The 12,960-nt window shown below is 43.3% G+C and overlaps 1 protein-coding gene across 5 annotated transcripts in view; it reads right to left on the reverse strand.

The window, feature by feature from the left end:
* Nucleotides 1-5,837: 5,837 nt before the first annotated feature.
* The window catches only part of ERLIN1 (ER lipid raft associated 1), a 66,331-nt gene continuing 59,208 nt past the window's right edge, over nucleotides 5,838-12,960 (reverse strand). For all 5 annotated transcript variants that reach the window (XM_063958636.1, XM_063958640.1, XM_063958637.1 and 2 more), the window contains 3 exons: nucleotides 11,813-11,902; nucleotides 9,189-9,268; nucleotides 5,838-8,590 (listed from right to left, as the gene is read on the reverse strand). In XM_063958636.1, coding sequence (XP_063814706.1) covers nucleotides 8,396-8,590; nucleotides 9,189-9,268; nucleotides 11,813-11,902 — 365 coding nt within the window. In that variant the 3' untranslated portion in view covers nucleotides 5,838-8,395. The remainder of the gene's footprint in view (nucleotides 8,591-9,188; nucleotides 9,269-11,812; nucleotides 11,903-12,960) is intronic.

Consider the following 12,960-nt stretch of genomic DNA (forward strand, 5'->3'; position numbering starts at 1 on the left):
AGAAAATTTAGAACCACGTTCAAATCCCACGGTGCCACTGGAGGCACTATTGGGGGTTGTATATGTAGTACACCTTTGACAAAAGTTTGTACTTCAGGCACTGACGCCAATTCCTTCTGGAAGAAAATTGATAAGGCCGAAATTTGAACTTTAATGGACCCCAATTTGAGGCCCATAGACAATCCTGCTTGCAGGAAATGTAAGAATCGACCCAATTGAAATTCTTCCGTTGGAGCCTTCTTGGCCTCACACCACGCAACATATTTTCTCCAAATGCGGTGATAATGTTGTGCGGTCACTTCTTTCCTGGCTTTAATTAAAGTAGGAATAACTTCCTCAGGAATGCCCTTCTCTTTTAGAATCCGGCGTTCAACCGCCATGCCGTCAAACGCAGCCGCGGTAAGTCTTGGAACATACAAGGTCCCTGCTGAAGCAGATCCCTTCTTAGAGGTAGAGGCCACGGATCCTCCGTGAGCATCTCTTGAAGTTCTGGATACCAAGTTCTTCTTGGCCAGTCCGGAGCTACCAGTATTGTTCTTACTCCTCTTTTCCGTATAATTCTCAGTACCTTTGGTATGAGAGGCAGAGGAGGGAACACATACACTGACTGGTACACCCACGGTGTTACCAGAGCGTCCACAGCTATTGCCTGAGGGTCTCTTGACCTGGCGCAATACCTGTCCAATTTTTTGTTGAGGCGAGACGCCATCATGTCCACCTTTGGTTTTTCCCAACGGTTCACAATCATGTGGAAAACTTCTGGATGAAGTCCCCACTCTCCCGGGTGAAGGTCGTGTCTGCTGAGGAAATCTGCTTCCCAGTTGTCCACTCCCGGGATGAACACTGCTGACAGTGCTACGACATGATTCTCCGCCCAGCGCAGAATCCTTGCAGCTTCTGCCATTGCACTCCTGCTTCTCGTGCCGCCTTGTCGGTTTACGTGGGCGACTGCCGTGATGTTGTCGGACTGGATCAACACCGGCTGACCCTGAAGCAGCGATTTTGCCAGGCTTAGAGCATTGTAGATCGCTCTTAGCTCCAGTATATTTATGTGAAGAGACTTCTCCAGGTTTGACCACACGCCCTGGAAGTTTCTTCCCTTTGTGACTGCTCCCCAACCTCGTAGGCTGGCATCCGTAGTCACCAGGACCCAGTCCTGTATGCCGAATCTGCGGCCCACTAACAGATGGGCAGTCTGCAACCACCACAGGAGAGACAACCTTGTTCTCGGTGACAGTGTTATCCGCTGATGCATGTGCAGATGCGATCCGGACCATTTGTCCAGCAGATCCCACTGAAATGTTCGTGCATGGAATCTGCCGAATGGAATCGCTTCGTACGAAGCCACCATCTTTCCCAGGACTCTTGTGCATTGATGTACTGACACAGTTCCTGGTTTTAGGAGGTTCTTGACAAGTTCGGATAACTCCCTTGCTTTCTCTTCCGGGAGAAATACCTTTTTCTGAACCGTGTCCAGAATCATGCCCAGGAACAGCAGATGTGTTGTCGGGGTCAATTGAGATTTTGGAAGATTTAGAATCCACCCGTGTTGCTGAAGCACTACTTGTGTTAGCGCTACACCGACTTCCAGCTGTTCTCTGGACTTTGCCCTTATCAGGAGATCGTCCAAGTAAGGGATAATTAATACGCCTTTTCTTCGTAGAAGAACCATCATTTCGGTCATTACCTTGGTAAAGACCCGAGGGGCCGTGGACAACCCAAACGGCAGCGTTTGAAACTGATAATGACAGTCTTGTATCACGAACCTGAGATACCCTTGGTGTGAGGGGTAAATCGGGACATGTAGATAAGCATCTTTTATGTCCAAGGACACCATGAAGTCTCCTTCTTCCAGATTCGCTATCACTGCTCTGAGTGACTCCATCTTGAACTTGAATTTCTTTATGTACAGGTTCAAGGATTTCAGATTTAGAATAGGCCTTACCGAACCGTCCGGTTTCGGTACCACAAATAGTGTGGAATAGTACCCCTTTCCCTGTTGTAGGAGGGGTACCTTGACTATCACCTGCTGAGAATACAGCTTGTGAATGGCTTCCAAAACCGACGTCCTTTCTGAGGGAGACGTTGGTAAAGCAGACTTTAGGAACCGGCGAGGGGGAGACCTTTCGAACTCCAGCATGTAACCCTGAGATACTATCTGCAGGACCCACGGGTCCACTTGTGAGTGAACCCATTGATTGCTGAAAATCTTGAGTCGACCCCCCACCGTTCCTGAGTCCGCTTGTAAAGCCCCAGCGTCATGCTGATGGCTTTGTAGAAGCCGGGGCGGGCTTCTGTTCCTGGGCAGGGGCTGCTTGCTGCCCTTTCTTACCCTTTCCTCTGCCTCGCGGCAGATAAGACTGTCCTTTTGGTCGCTTTTTATAGGAGCGAAAGGACTGCGGCTGAAAAGACGGTGTCTTTTTCTGTTGGGAGGGGGTCTGAGGTAAAAAAGTGGATTTGCCGGCAGTTGCCGTGGCCACCAGGTCCGAAAGACCGACCCCAAACAATTCCTCTCCTTTATATGGCAATACTTCCATATGCCTCTTGGAATCCGCATCACCTTGACCACTGTCGCGTCCATAAACTTCTTCTGGCAGATATGGACATCGCGCTTACTCTTGATGCTAGAGTACAAACATCCCTCTGAGCATCTCGCATATAAAGGAAAGCATCCTTTAATTGCTCTAGAGTCAATAAAATACTGTCCCTATCCAGGGTATCAATATTTTCAGTCAGAGAATCCAACCACACTACCCCAGCACTGCACATCCAGGCTGAGGCTATTGCCGGTCGCAGTAGAACACCAGTATGTGTGTATATACTCTTCAGTGTAGTTTCCAGCCTCCTATCTGCTGGATCCTTGAGGGCGGCCGTATCAGGAGACGGCAACGCCACTTGCTTTGATAAACGTGTGAGCGCCTTATCCACCCTAGGGGGTGTTTCCCAGCGCGCCCTAACCTCTGGTGGGAAAGGGTATAATGCCAATAACTTCTTGGAAATTAGCAGTTTTCTATCGGGGTTAACCCACGCTTCATCACACACGTCATTCAATTCCTCTGATTCTGGAAAAAATACAGGTAGTTTTTTCACCCCCCACATAATACCCCTTTTTGAGGTACCAGCAGTATCAGAGATCTGCAAAGCCTCCTTCATTGCCGTGATCATATAACGTGTGGCCCTATTGGAAAATACGTTTGTTTCTTCACCGTCGACACTAGATTCATCTGTGTCGGTACCCGTGTCGACTGACTGAGGTAAAGGACGTTTTACAGCCCCTGACGGTGTCTGAGACGCCTGAACCGGTACTAACTGGTTTGCCGGGCGTCTTATTTCGTCAACTGACTTTTGTAATGTGCTGACATTATCACGTAATTCCATAACTAAAGCCATCCATTCCGGTGTCGACTCCCTAGGGGGTGACATTACCATCATCGGCAATTGCTCTGCCTCCACACCAACATCGTCCTCATACATGTCGACACACACGTACCGACACACAGCAGCCACACAGGGAATGCTCTAATCGAAGACAGGACCCCCTAGCCCTTTGGGGAGACAGAGGGAGAGTTTGCCAGCACACACCAAAAGCGCTATAATTGTATATAAACAACCCTAGAAGGTGTTGTTTACTATATATGCGCTCTTAATATATAAATATCGCCAATTTATGCCCCCCTTCTCTTTGTTACCCTGTTTCTGTAGTGCAGTGCAGGGGAGAGACCTGGGAGCCTTCCTCACCAGCGGAGCTGTGCAGGAAAATGGCGCTGAGTGCTGAGGAGAATAAGCTCCGCCCCTTTTTCGGCGGGCTTTTCCCTGGTTTTTAAGAAACTGGCCTGGGTTAAAATACATACATATAGCCTTAATGGCTATATGTGATGTATTTATTTTGCCACTAAAGGTAATTATATTGCTGCCCAGGGCGCCCCCAGCAGCGCCCTGCACCCTCCGTGACTGAGTCAGTGAGCCGTGTGACAACAATGGCGCACAGCTGCCGTGCTGTGCGCTACCTTCAAGAAGACTGAGGAGTCTTCTGCCGCCTGCTTTCCGGACCTCCGTTCTGCCGTCTCTTCAGCGTCTGTAAGGGGGATCGGCGGCGCGGCTCCGGGACGAACCCCAGGCTGACCTGTGTTCCGACTCCCTCTGGAGCTAAGTGTCCAGTAGCCTAAGACTCCAATCCATCCTGCACGCAGGTGAGTTGGAAATCTCTCCCCTAAGTCCCTCGATGCAGTGATCCTGTTGCCAGCAGGAATCACTGAGATTGAAACCTAAAAAAAAACTTTTCTAAACAGCTCTTTAGGAGAGCCACCTAGATTGCACCCTCTCGGACGGGCACAAAAACCTAACTGAGGCTTGGAGGAGGGTCATAGGGGGAGGAGCCAGTACGCACCATGTGACCTAAAAGCTTTTTTAGATGTGCCCTGTCTCCTGCGGAGCCCGCTATTCCCCATGGTCCTGACGGAGTCCCAGCATCCACTAGGACGTTAGAGAAACTTTGTTTTCAGAGTTTGATGATTGAAAGTCCCCATACTACGAGTGTTATGGGGACTGCAGGCAGCAGAGGGGCTGCACAATAAGCAGGAGATAGCAGTTATAGCTCCTGCATTACCTATGTAACAATTATAAAAAAAAAACCCTGGCTTCTGAAAAAACTTTCTCTGCTTCCTGCACAAGAATGCACTGTGGGAAGAAAAGAGCACCCAGAGGGAACCCATAGAAAAATGGTGACAACATATAAACCACAGAGATAGTGCTATTGTCGGAATGAAACCCAAGATCCCAGAGCTGAGAGGCAGCAATACGTATCACTGTTCCACTGCCTGTTTTTGCCGATTAGTATACAAAAAAAAACCTTTTGGTGGTCAGTTAGAACTCCATTGTGGATGCTTGTGCTTACTTTAATGCAACGCAGTTTACTGTATATATGCGTATTTAAGGTATGCATTTAGCATGTCAACCAGGAGATAGATGGGACTATGTTGGCGGCACTATGTCGACAAGATTGAAATGCAACTTAAAGAATTTTAACACTGTCTGCAATATAACTGTAAACAGGTTGAATTACCAGTAGCTTTACAGTTATAGTGCCGACACCATTAAAATACTCTTAAACTTGCATTTTAACCTTGTCTTCATATTCCCACCTATCTCTCAATTGTTAAAATAATGTATAGTATGTATTCTAGATCTACACCTAATAAAAACACGCTGCCAACATCAGTTTTGCACATGTACACATACATGTACATCAGTGTACATGTATGTTCTTCCAAAAGTGTGACTAGTTTCAACATTCATTTTTTTTTCACATTTCTTTTTTTATACATCTTTCTTTTAAAGAATTAATGCATTTTACGCCCTCCCCCCATTTTTAACCATTCTTTAATACACCCCACACACACGTACCCGCATTGACAATACATATCATGTAGAGGGCACCATCCCCAACTCAAGGATACTGCATTTCCGAGACCCTGCAGAGACTTTGGATGGCCACAGCTGTTTCTCACAGGGTTTGTATTTGTTACTAGGAGGAAGGAGTGTAGTATGTTGGGTAACTCTATGCTACCCGCTGCTGGTGTAATATTTTATATAGAGCCACTTCACTCCTAATCCTTCACCTTCCTCACTCTTGTGATGCTGTTTGGTGTTGTTACACTTGAGCTTAATAGAACTGCTGTAAAACTGTATCTACCTTAGGTGTCCTGACTGAAACTGGTTACAAAACAAATCAAAAAAGGATAATTACATTTTTAATTTCTACACTCCTACAAAAAAAAAAAAAAAAAAAAGGAACTACATTATATAGGAAATCTATGATTACATGAAAAGACTCCATATTGGGTACCAAAATAATTACTTTATTTTCTAAGTCCAAAAATATTGGTTGCATATAAGTATCCTTCCCAATACATAAATGTCATAGAACTGTAATAAAAAATATGGTGGCACATACTGAAAATGGATGTTATTAGAGATCTATGGCAAGGCAGGCAGCGGATATTGCAGCCAGCTGTTTGGAAACAAGTAATGTTGTGACACCAGCCGCTTTACTGCAATACCGTGTAACAGAAACACAATCACATATATGCAATACAATTGCAATATGGACAAAAATCTCTTAATGAGAAATTCCACCATAAACATTTAGTTGCTTTGACTGTATAAAACAGGCGAGCAGTTACAGAACGCAGGAGCATGACGTAGCACTGCTTGGGTCACCGGAAACCATGGTAAATCAAGCACACCAAATGTAATCATTTTCTAGTAACTATTATTGTATTGGAACCATAACCATATTTTTAGTTTTGGGTGGATTTATCGGTTAATTAAATGAACAACAGATTAATAGAGTACGGCTGCCACAGACATACACAGAGTTAATAAACATCCAGAGCTTGTAATGTAATCCTTCTCCTGCACAACACTTTGGTATGGATTTAACACTAGTGATGCTAAGCCTGGACAAGTGACTGTCTTCACTTGTGGTAAAAGAGTGAGGTGGTCTTTATCAAAGTAATCAGTCAGAACACTGTGTCAACATTAATGCATTAATTAATACCCCCATAGGTAGCAATCATTATATTTGTACATACCAGTGGTAGGCAAGTTGTGGCAATCTAGATGATGTAGAACTACACATCCCAGCATTATATGACATAGTTTTACTGTTAGGGCAAGCTAAACCTATGTCAGGGCATGCTGGGATGTGTAGTTCGACAGCAGTTGGAGTGCCACAAGTTGCCTACCCCTGGTATATACTATTGGAATTATGGATTTACTTTGTCCATTCCATGTGTACAGCATATTTAACAAGAGGACATATACGTATATTTATCCTCCTCAAATAGCCACAGTCATAACCGGTGTGTGTTTCATATGACTGGAAAGGCCAGAATCTAGAAGTATAAATGCTGAATGCTGTAAGGATTGTTACATTCCTCATTCACTGCTAAGAGAGCATTACAGGCAGGTATTATTTCGTCTGAGACAAAACTGTTACTTACGTTTGCATAACACCGTTACTTCCCCAGTCATGTAATACAACAGTAATCTTACAATACTTCAAATTCACAGAAGAAAGCTTCTACTACCATCTTTTGAAGTTTTATACCACCAATTCCATCAATGTGTATTTAAGCCCGGCCTAAATAGTTTACCAAAAGAGTAGCAATTAAAAAAGTGATAATTAAAAAAAAAAAAAAAAAAAAAATCCTGAATACTAATCCCAAAGCAGTCACACCATATCTGTAATTGATCCTTAGACACCTCAGACACAGAAATATACATCAGTAAGTGGGTTCCTCTAAATGATAGATGCTTTATGCCACATACAATGTAGTGCTATATATGGTACAACAATGATGGGACTTCTCAAATAACTGCTGTTACTCTTTTTGGTAAGAGTTTTTCTGTATTTCTTTTAGAGTGAACGAGAGTACAGATTAACAACAAGTAGTAGGCTGGACACAGTAGAAATGTTCTTAAATCAAAATAGGTAAAAGGTTATTTACTGGGGGACAAGCACCAAAAGGTTTGTAGGATACTCAGAGTAGGTAAGAATTTTGATTAACAGAAGAAAAAACATTCAAGATAATTTGTGGCCAAACAATCAGCACAGACCAGGAACTTTTGCTGAACATCCATTCAGAAAAGCGGCTCTAGAAGACTTGACGCCAGAAACCTTTCACAACGTTCCCAATAAGGTTAGGCCAGTTTACAATTAGAAAAGTCAGTTCATGTGATCTTTCTGGCAGACATCACATATAAGTCATTAGTTAAGATCTAGGGTTGTATCACCTTTTTTTTTTTTTCCAGAGAGACTATCTTTCAGTCACGTAATCTCTGAAGAGATGAAAAGGTCAATGTAGTGCAGTGGTATTGTGCAACATTTTAGCTTCTGATCCATCTGGTTATATTTGAATGCGGTCTTTTTTCTTCCTTTAACTAACAGAAAACAGTATTTATTACCCCTCTATATGCAGCAATAGCAGGGAGCCTTTGACAATAAATCCCTGGATCCCCGAAAACGCATGTTAAAAAATATAAAGAGTATTAGAACAAGAGCCAGTGCCTGCTTCCAATGAAACTGCTCACGGAACTCGGCACAGAGCAACAGATTTCAACATGTTGGCTTCATCTATATCCACGATCAAGAATGCTGAAGTTCATGTTTCTCAACCGGAAAATGAAAAAACTACTGGAAGCACAAATCAAAAGGCCTGAGGAAACTTCTAAAGAAAAACATAAAAAGGGGGTAGGGGAAAGAGGAGCATATTGAGTGGCAGTTGATGCTTTATGGTTGCTCTCCAGAAAACTCTTGTGCTTGTTCGGGATACATCCCCACAGCTTCTGTTTCTGGTCCAGGAGACTGTACATATGTTCATTAATCAGAACTTCATACTTTCCTGTCGCTTTTCTTTTGAGATGTATCTTCGCTGTCTGCCAGGCGTGCATCCTGCTGCATGAGCGGCACTTTAAGAGAGGGGGAATCCAAAAACATACTAGGGATGTCACTTCCAAAATAGATCTTATTATTCGCTGATATAGCCTGAAACTTCATGAGTTCCAGATACTGTGGTGTCAACTTTATCTGCAAAGGAATGTGTGAAAAGGGCAAATTAAAAGAAGCTTACTTCATGTGAATATGAATATTTAAAAATAAAAAGTGTACATTTTTAGACATCCATTAGTACATAAATGTGTATAGTAGATCCCTGCCCTATCCCTATATTCAACATTTGGTTAAATACATTCTCTGAGGGCATCTAATAGGTACCTTAATGCAGGAATCTCCAACTTCAGGATTTAAAGGAGTGATCAAATTCTGAAAGTTTGTGAAATGAATCACAAATCATGCAATAAGAGGTACATACTAGATTTCTATCCACAGAAAGCTGGTAGATGCCATGTCAATAGGAACTCGCCATTGTAGGAAGAGAACTGTATAAGCCCCCTTCCCAAACATGGAAACAATGTACTAATTTCAGAGTACAAACACAAGTCCAGGCAGGTCAAAATCCCTAAAGGTTAAGTTAAAAATTGTTTTTTAAACTTCTTCCAAATTAATTTTGTTTACCACTTTCATATACAAATGTTAAAGTATTTTATGTATCCATTAAACAATAACCAGTGATGTGGATAAAGTAGTTATGTAGGAATGTTGCCACCTAATATATTCCAGTACGCACCTTATTAGATTCTGCAAACTTCTGAGCTGTGTAATATTCAGCATCAGCTCTGGCTCTTTCCCGGGCAAGGTAAGCTGAATCTGAGGCCAAAACACAAAAGTCAGTGTATAGTTAAGATTAGTTCAATGCATGGCAAATGTACATCCCTGAGTGTTCAGTGTGGGCACAGATGGACATCAAGGACTTCAGCTGATTCCAGTAGGTGCTGAAAGCCTACATACAGTGCATCTGGAAAGTATTCACAGCGCTTCACTTTATCCACATTTTGTTATGTTACAGCCTTATTTCAAAATGGAATAAATTATTTTTTTTCCTCAAAATTCTACACACAATACCCCATAATGACAATGTGAAAAAAGTGAGATTTTTGCAAATTTATTAAAAATAAAAAACTAAGTATTCACAGCCTTTGATCAATACTTTGTTGATGCACCTTTGGCAGCAATTACAGCCTCAAGTCTTCTTGAATATGATGCCACAAGCTTGGCACACCTATCTTGGGCAGTTTCCTCTTTGCAGCACCTCTCAAGCTCCATCAGGTTGGATGGGAAGCGTCGGTGCACAGCCATTTTCAGATCTCTCCAGAGATGTTCAATCGGATTCAAGTCTGGGCTCTAGCTGGGCCACTCAAGGACATTCACAGAGTTGTCCTGAAGCCACTCTTGGCTGTGTGCTTAGGGTCATTGTCCTGCTGAAAGATAAACCGTCGCCTCAGTCTGAGGTCAAGAGCGCTCTGGAGCAGGTTTTCATCCAGGATGTCTGTACATTTCTGCATTCATCTTTCCCTCTTTCCTGACTAGCCTACCAGTTCCTGCTGCTGAAAAACATCCCCACAGCATGATGCTGCTACCACCATGCTTCACTGTAGGGATGGTATTGGCCTGGTGATGAGCGGTGGCTGGTTTCCTCCAAACATGACACCTGGCATTCACGTTCAATCTTTGTCTCATCACACCAGATAATTTTGTTTCTCATGGTCTGAGTCGCCTTCAGGTGAAATTTGGCAAACTCCAGACGGGCTGCCATGTGCTTTTTACTAAGGAGTGGCTTCCGTCTGGCCACTCTACCATACAGGCCTGATTGGTGGATTGCTGCAGATATGATTGTCCTTCTGGAAGGTTCTCCTCTCTCCACAGAGGAATGCTGTAGCTCTGACAGAGTGACCATTGGGTTCTTGATCACCTCCCTGACTAGGGCCCTTCTCCCCCAATCGCTCAGTTTAGACGGCCGGCCAGCACTAGGATCAGTCCTGGTGGTTCCAAACTTCTTCCATTTACGGATGATGGAAGCCACTGTGCTCATTGGAGCCTTCAAAGCAGCAGATATTTTTCTGTACTCTTCCCCAGATTTGTGCCTCGAGACAACCATGTTTCGGAGGTCTACAGACAACTACTTTGACCTCACGCTTGGTTTGTGCTGAGACATGCACTGTCAAGTGTGGGACCTTATACAGACAGGAGTGTGCCTTTGCAAATCATGTCCAATCAACTGAATTTACCACAGGTGGACTCCAATTAAGCTGAAGGAACATCAAGGATAATCAGTGGAAACAGGATGCAAATGAGCTCAATTTTGAGCTTCATGGCAAAGGCTGAGAATACTTAAGGGCCCTACACATTTAAAGATCCGCCGCCGAGCTGCCCGACGGCGGATACGACCGACCCGGCGGCGGGGGGCAGTGACAGGGGGAGTGAAGTTTCTTCACTCCCCCCATCACTTGGCTCCATAGAAGTGCAAGCAAATATGGACGAGATCATCCATACTGGCCTGCATGCACAGCCGACAGGGCACCAGCGATGAACGAGCGCGGGGCCGCGTATCGTTCATCGCTGGAGCCTCCACACTCAAAGATATGAACGGTATCTCGTTCATTAATGAACGAGATCGTTCATATCTTTGACGATTATCGGCCAGTGTGTAGGGCCTATTATGTACATTTGATTTCTTAGTTTAAAAAAAAAAAATTTTTTTGCAAAAAACTCTCAAAAAAACTTTTTATACGTTGTCATTATGGGGTATTGTGTGTAGAATTTTGAGGGAAAATTTTAATTTATTCCATTTTGGAATAAAGCTGTAACATAAAATGTGGAAAAAGTGAAGCGCTGTGAATACTTTCCGGATGCACTGTAAAGAGTAGAAGTGGTCATGGCTTTCTGCTTGAATTTCCATACCACTTCCATTTATTAAGGAAATGTCATCTTCTCCCACTTTACTGGATGGTTTGGTCTTTCAATAATGGTCAGAGCATAAAAATAATACCCCTTTCACACAGAAAATTAAAATTCCCGAGTGAAGAAGTTCTACCCTGTAATTTGCAGAAAAACACGGGTTCTTTTTCTCTATGAAAGGGTCAACTCGGGTTGAAAGACACGGGACTTTGACCTAGGAATTAACCAGGGTTGAAGACCCGGGAATTTGAACCTGGGTTGACCTTTTCATACATACAAAATACCCAGTTTGATCCACAAATTACAGGGTAGAAATTCTTGACCTGGTAATTTGCTTCTCTGTGTGAAGGAAGGAGGAGGGGGTGTCAGGCAGAGACCAGCAAAACGACCTGGCACTGAAATGCCGGGTAATTGCCGGGATTTCTGTCTGAAAAGGGTATATGTGACGATACTGACCTTCAATCTCAGAGATACGTTTCTCAGTCTCTTTCTCCATGACTTTTTGCTGGTACTGGATTTTGGCCACTTGTGCCACTTTTTCTGCCTCTGTCAATTAGGAATAAAACATCACTATCTGCAAATTGTATAATCAATACGCACCGATCAACAAGTTCATTTTTCCAGAAGTAGATCATCTGACCAACACAAATTCTTTTAAATAAGTAGCACATAAAACTATTCACACTGGACAGTTCACATCGGACATTGGGGGCACTGCAGTGGGAGAGGAGTACATACAGATTAGTAAATGTTGATAGTTTTGTTACTGTATATAAAAAAATACACATACAAATGATTTAGCCGTAATTCCAATGTGTTGCTCCAGGTGGTGCTATATGCTTTGCCAAGTAAAGATGGGTCCACATCTAAAGATATCTCCCAATACTTTCTGGTGGAACAAAAATCTGGTAATATATAGGAGCTAATGACAAGACCATTTGCTTCCAAACACTGGAAAACAGACAATTGTCTTTCAGACAAATTGGTTATATCAGTTTGATTTAACAAATTTATCTGAACCATCATTTTTGTTGGTTTTCCAGTATTTGGGAGCAAATGGTTGATTGCCATTTGCTCCCATACATTATGAGATTTTTGTTACCACCAGGCAGATTGGAAAGAAAAATCTTTAGATGTGTATAAAGCTGGGTACACACCAAACAGACATGCTGGTGGACCCACCATCGCACCGACAGAGCGGCCAATTCAGGTAAGTATCCACACTTAACGATCGCCCATTCGATGTGTCAGTCAGGACTTCCAGCTCTGGGCGGGATTTTAAATTTGCCTGCCGTGCTGTGACGTCAGCCATGCATCAAGTGTACGGGTGGTCAGACGATAATTGTTTTAACCTGGAAACGGCATAAGAAAGTGATAAGTGCAAGGTGATAAACGCACCAGCCAATCAGCTCCAATATGCAAATTGACAGTTAGGAGCTGACTGGCTCGTGCGTTTATCACCTTGCACTTATCACTGGTTTATCACTTCCTTATGCCGTCTCCAGGTTAATACATCTGCCCCAATATATCTTTGAACAACATCGTTAACAGAGACATCATGTGTACTCACGCACCAACAGTCTTGCAATATATCAACCATTTGC

The sequence above is a fragment of the Pseudophryne corroboree genome, chromosome 3, assembly GCF_028390025.1.
Source record: "Pseudophryne corroboree isolate aPseCor3 chromosome 3, aPseCor3.hap2, whole genome shotgun sequence".
Lineage (NCBI taxonomy): Eukaryota > Metazoa > Chordata > Amphibia > Anura > Myobatrachidae > Pseudophryne > Pseudophryne corroboree.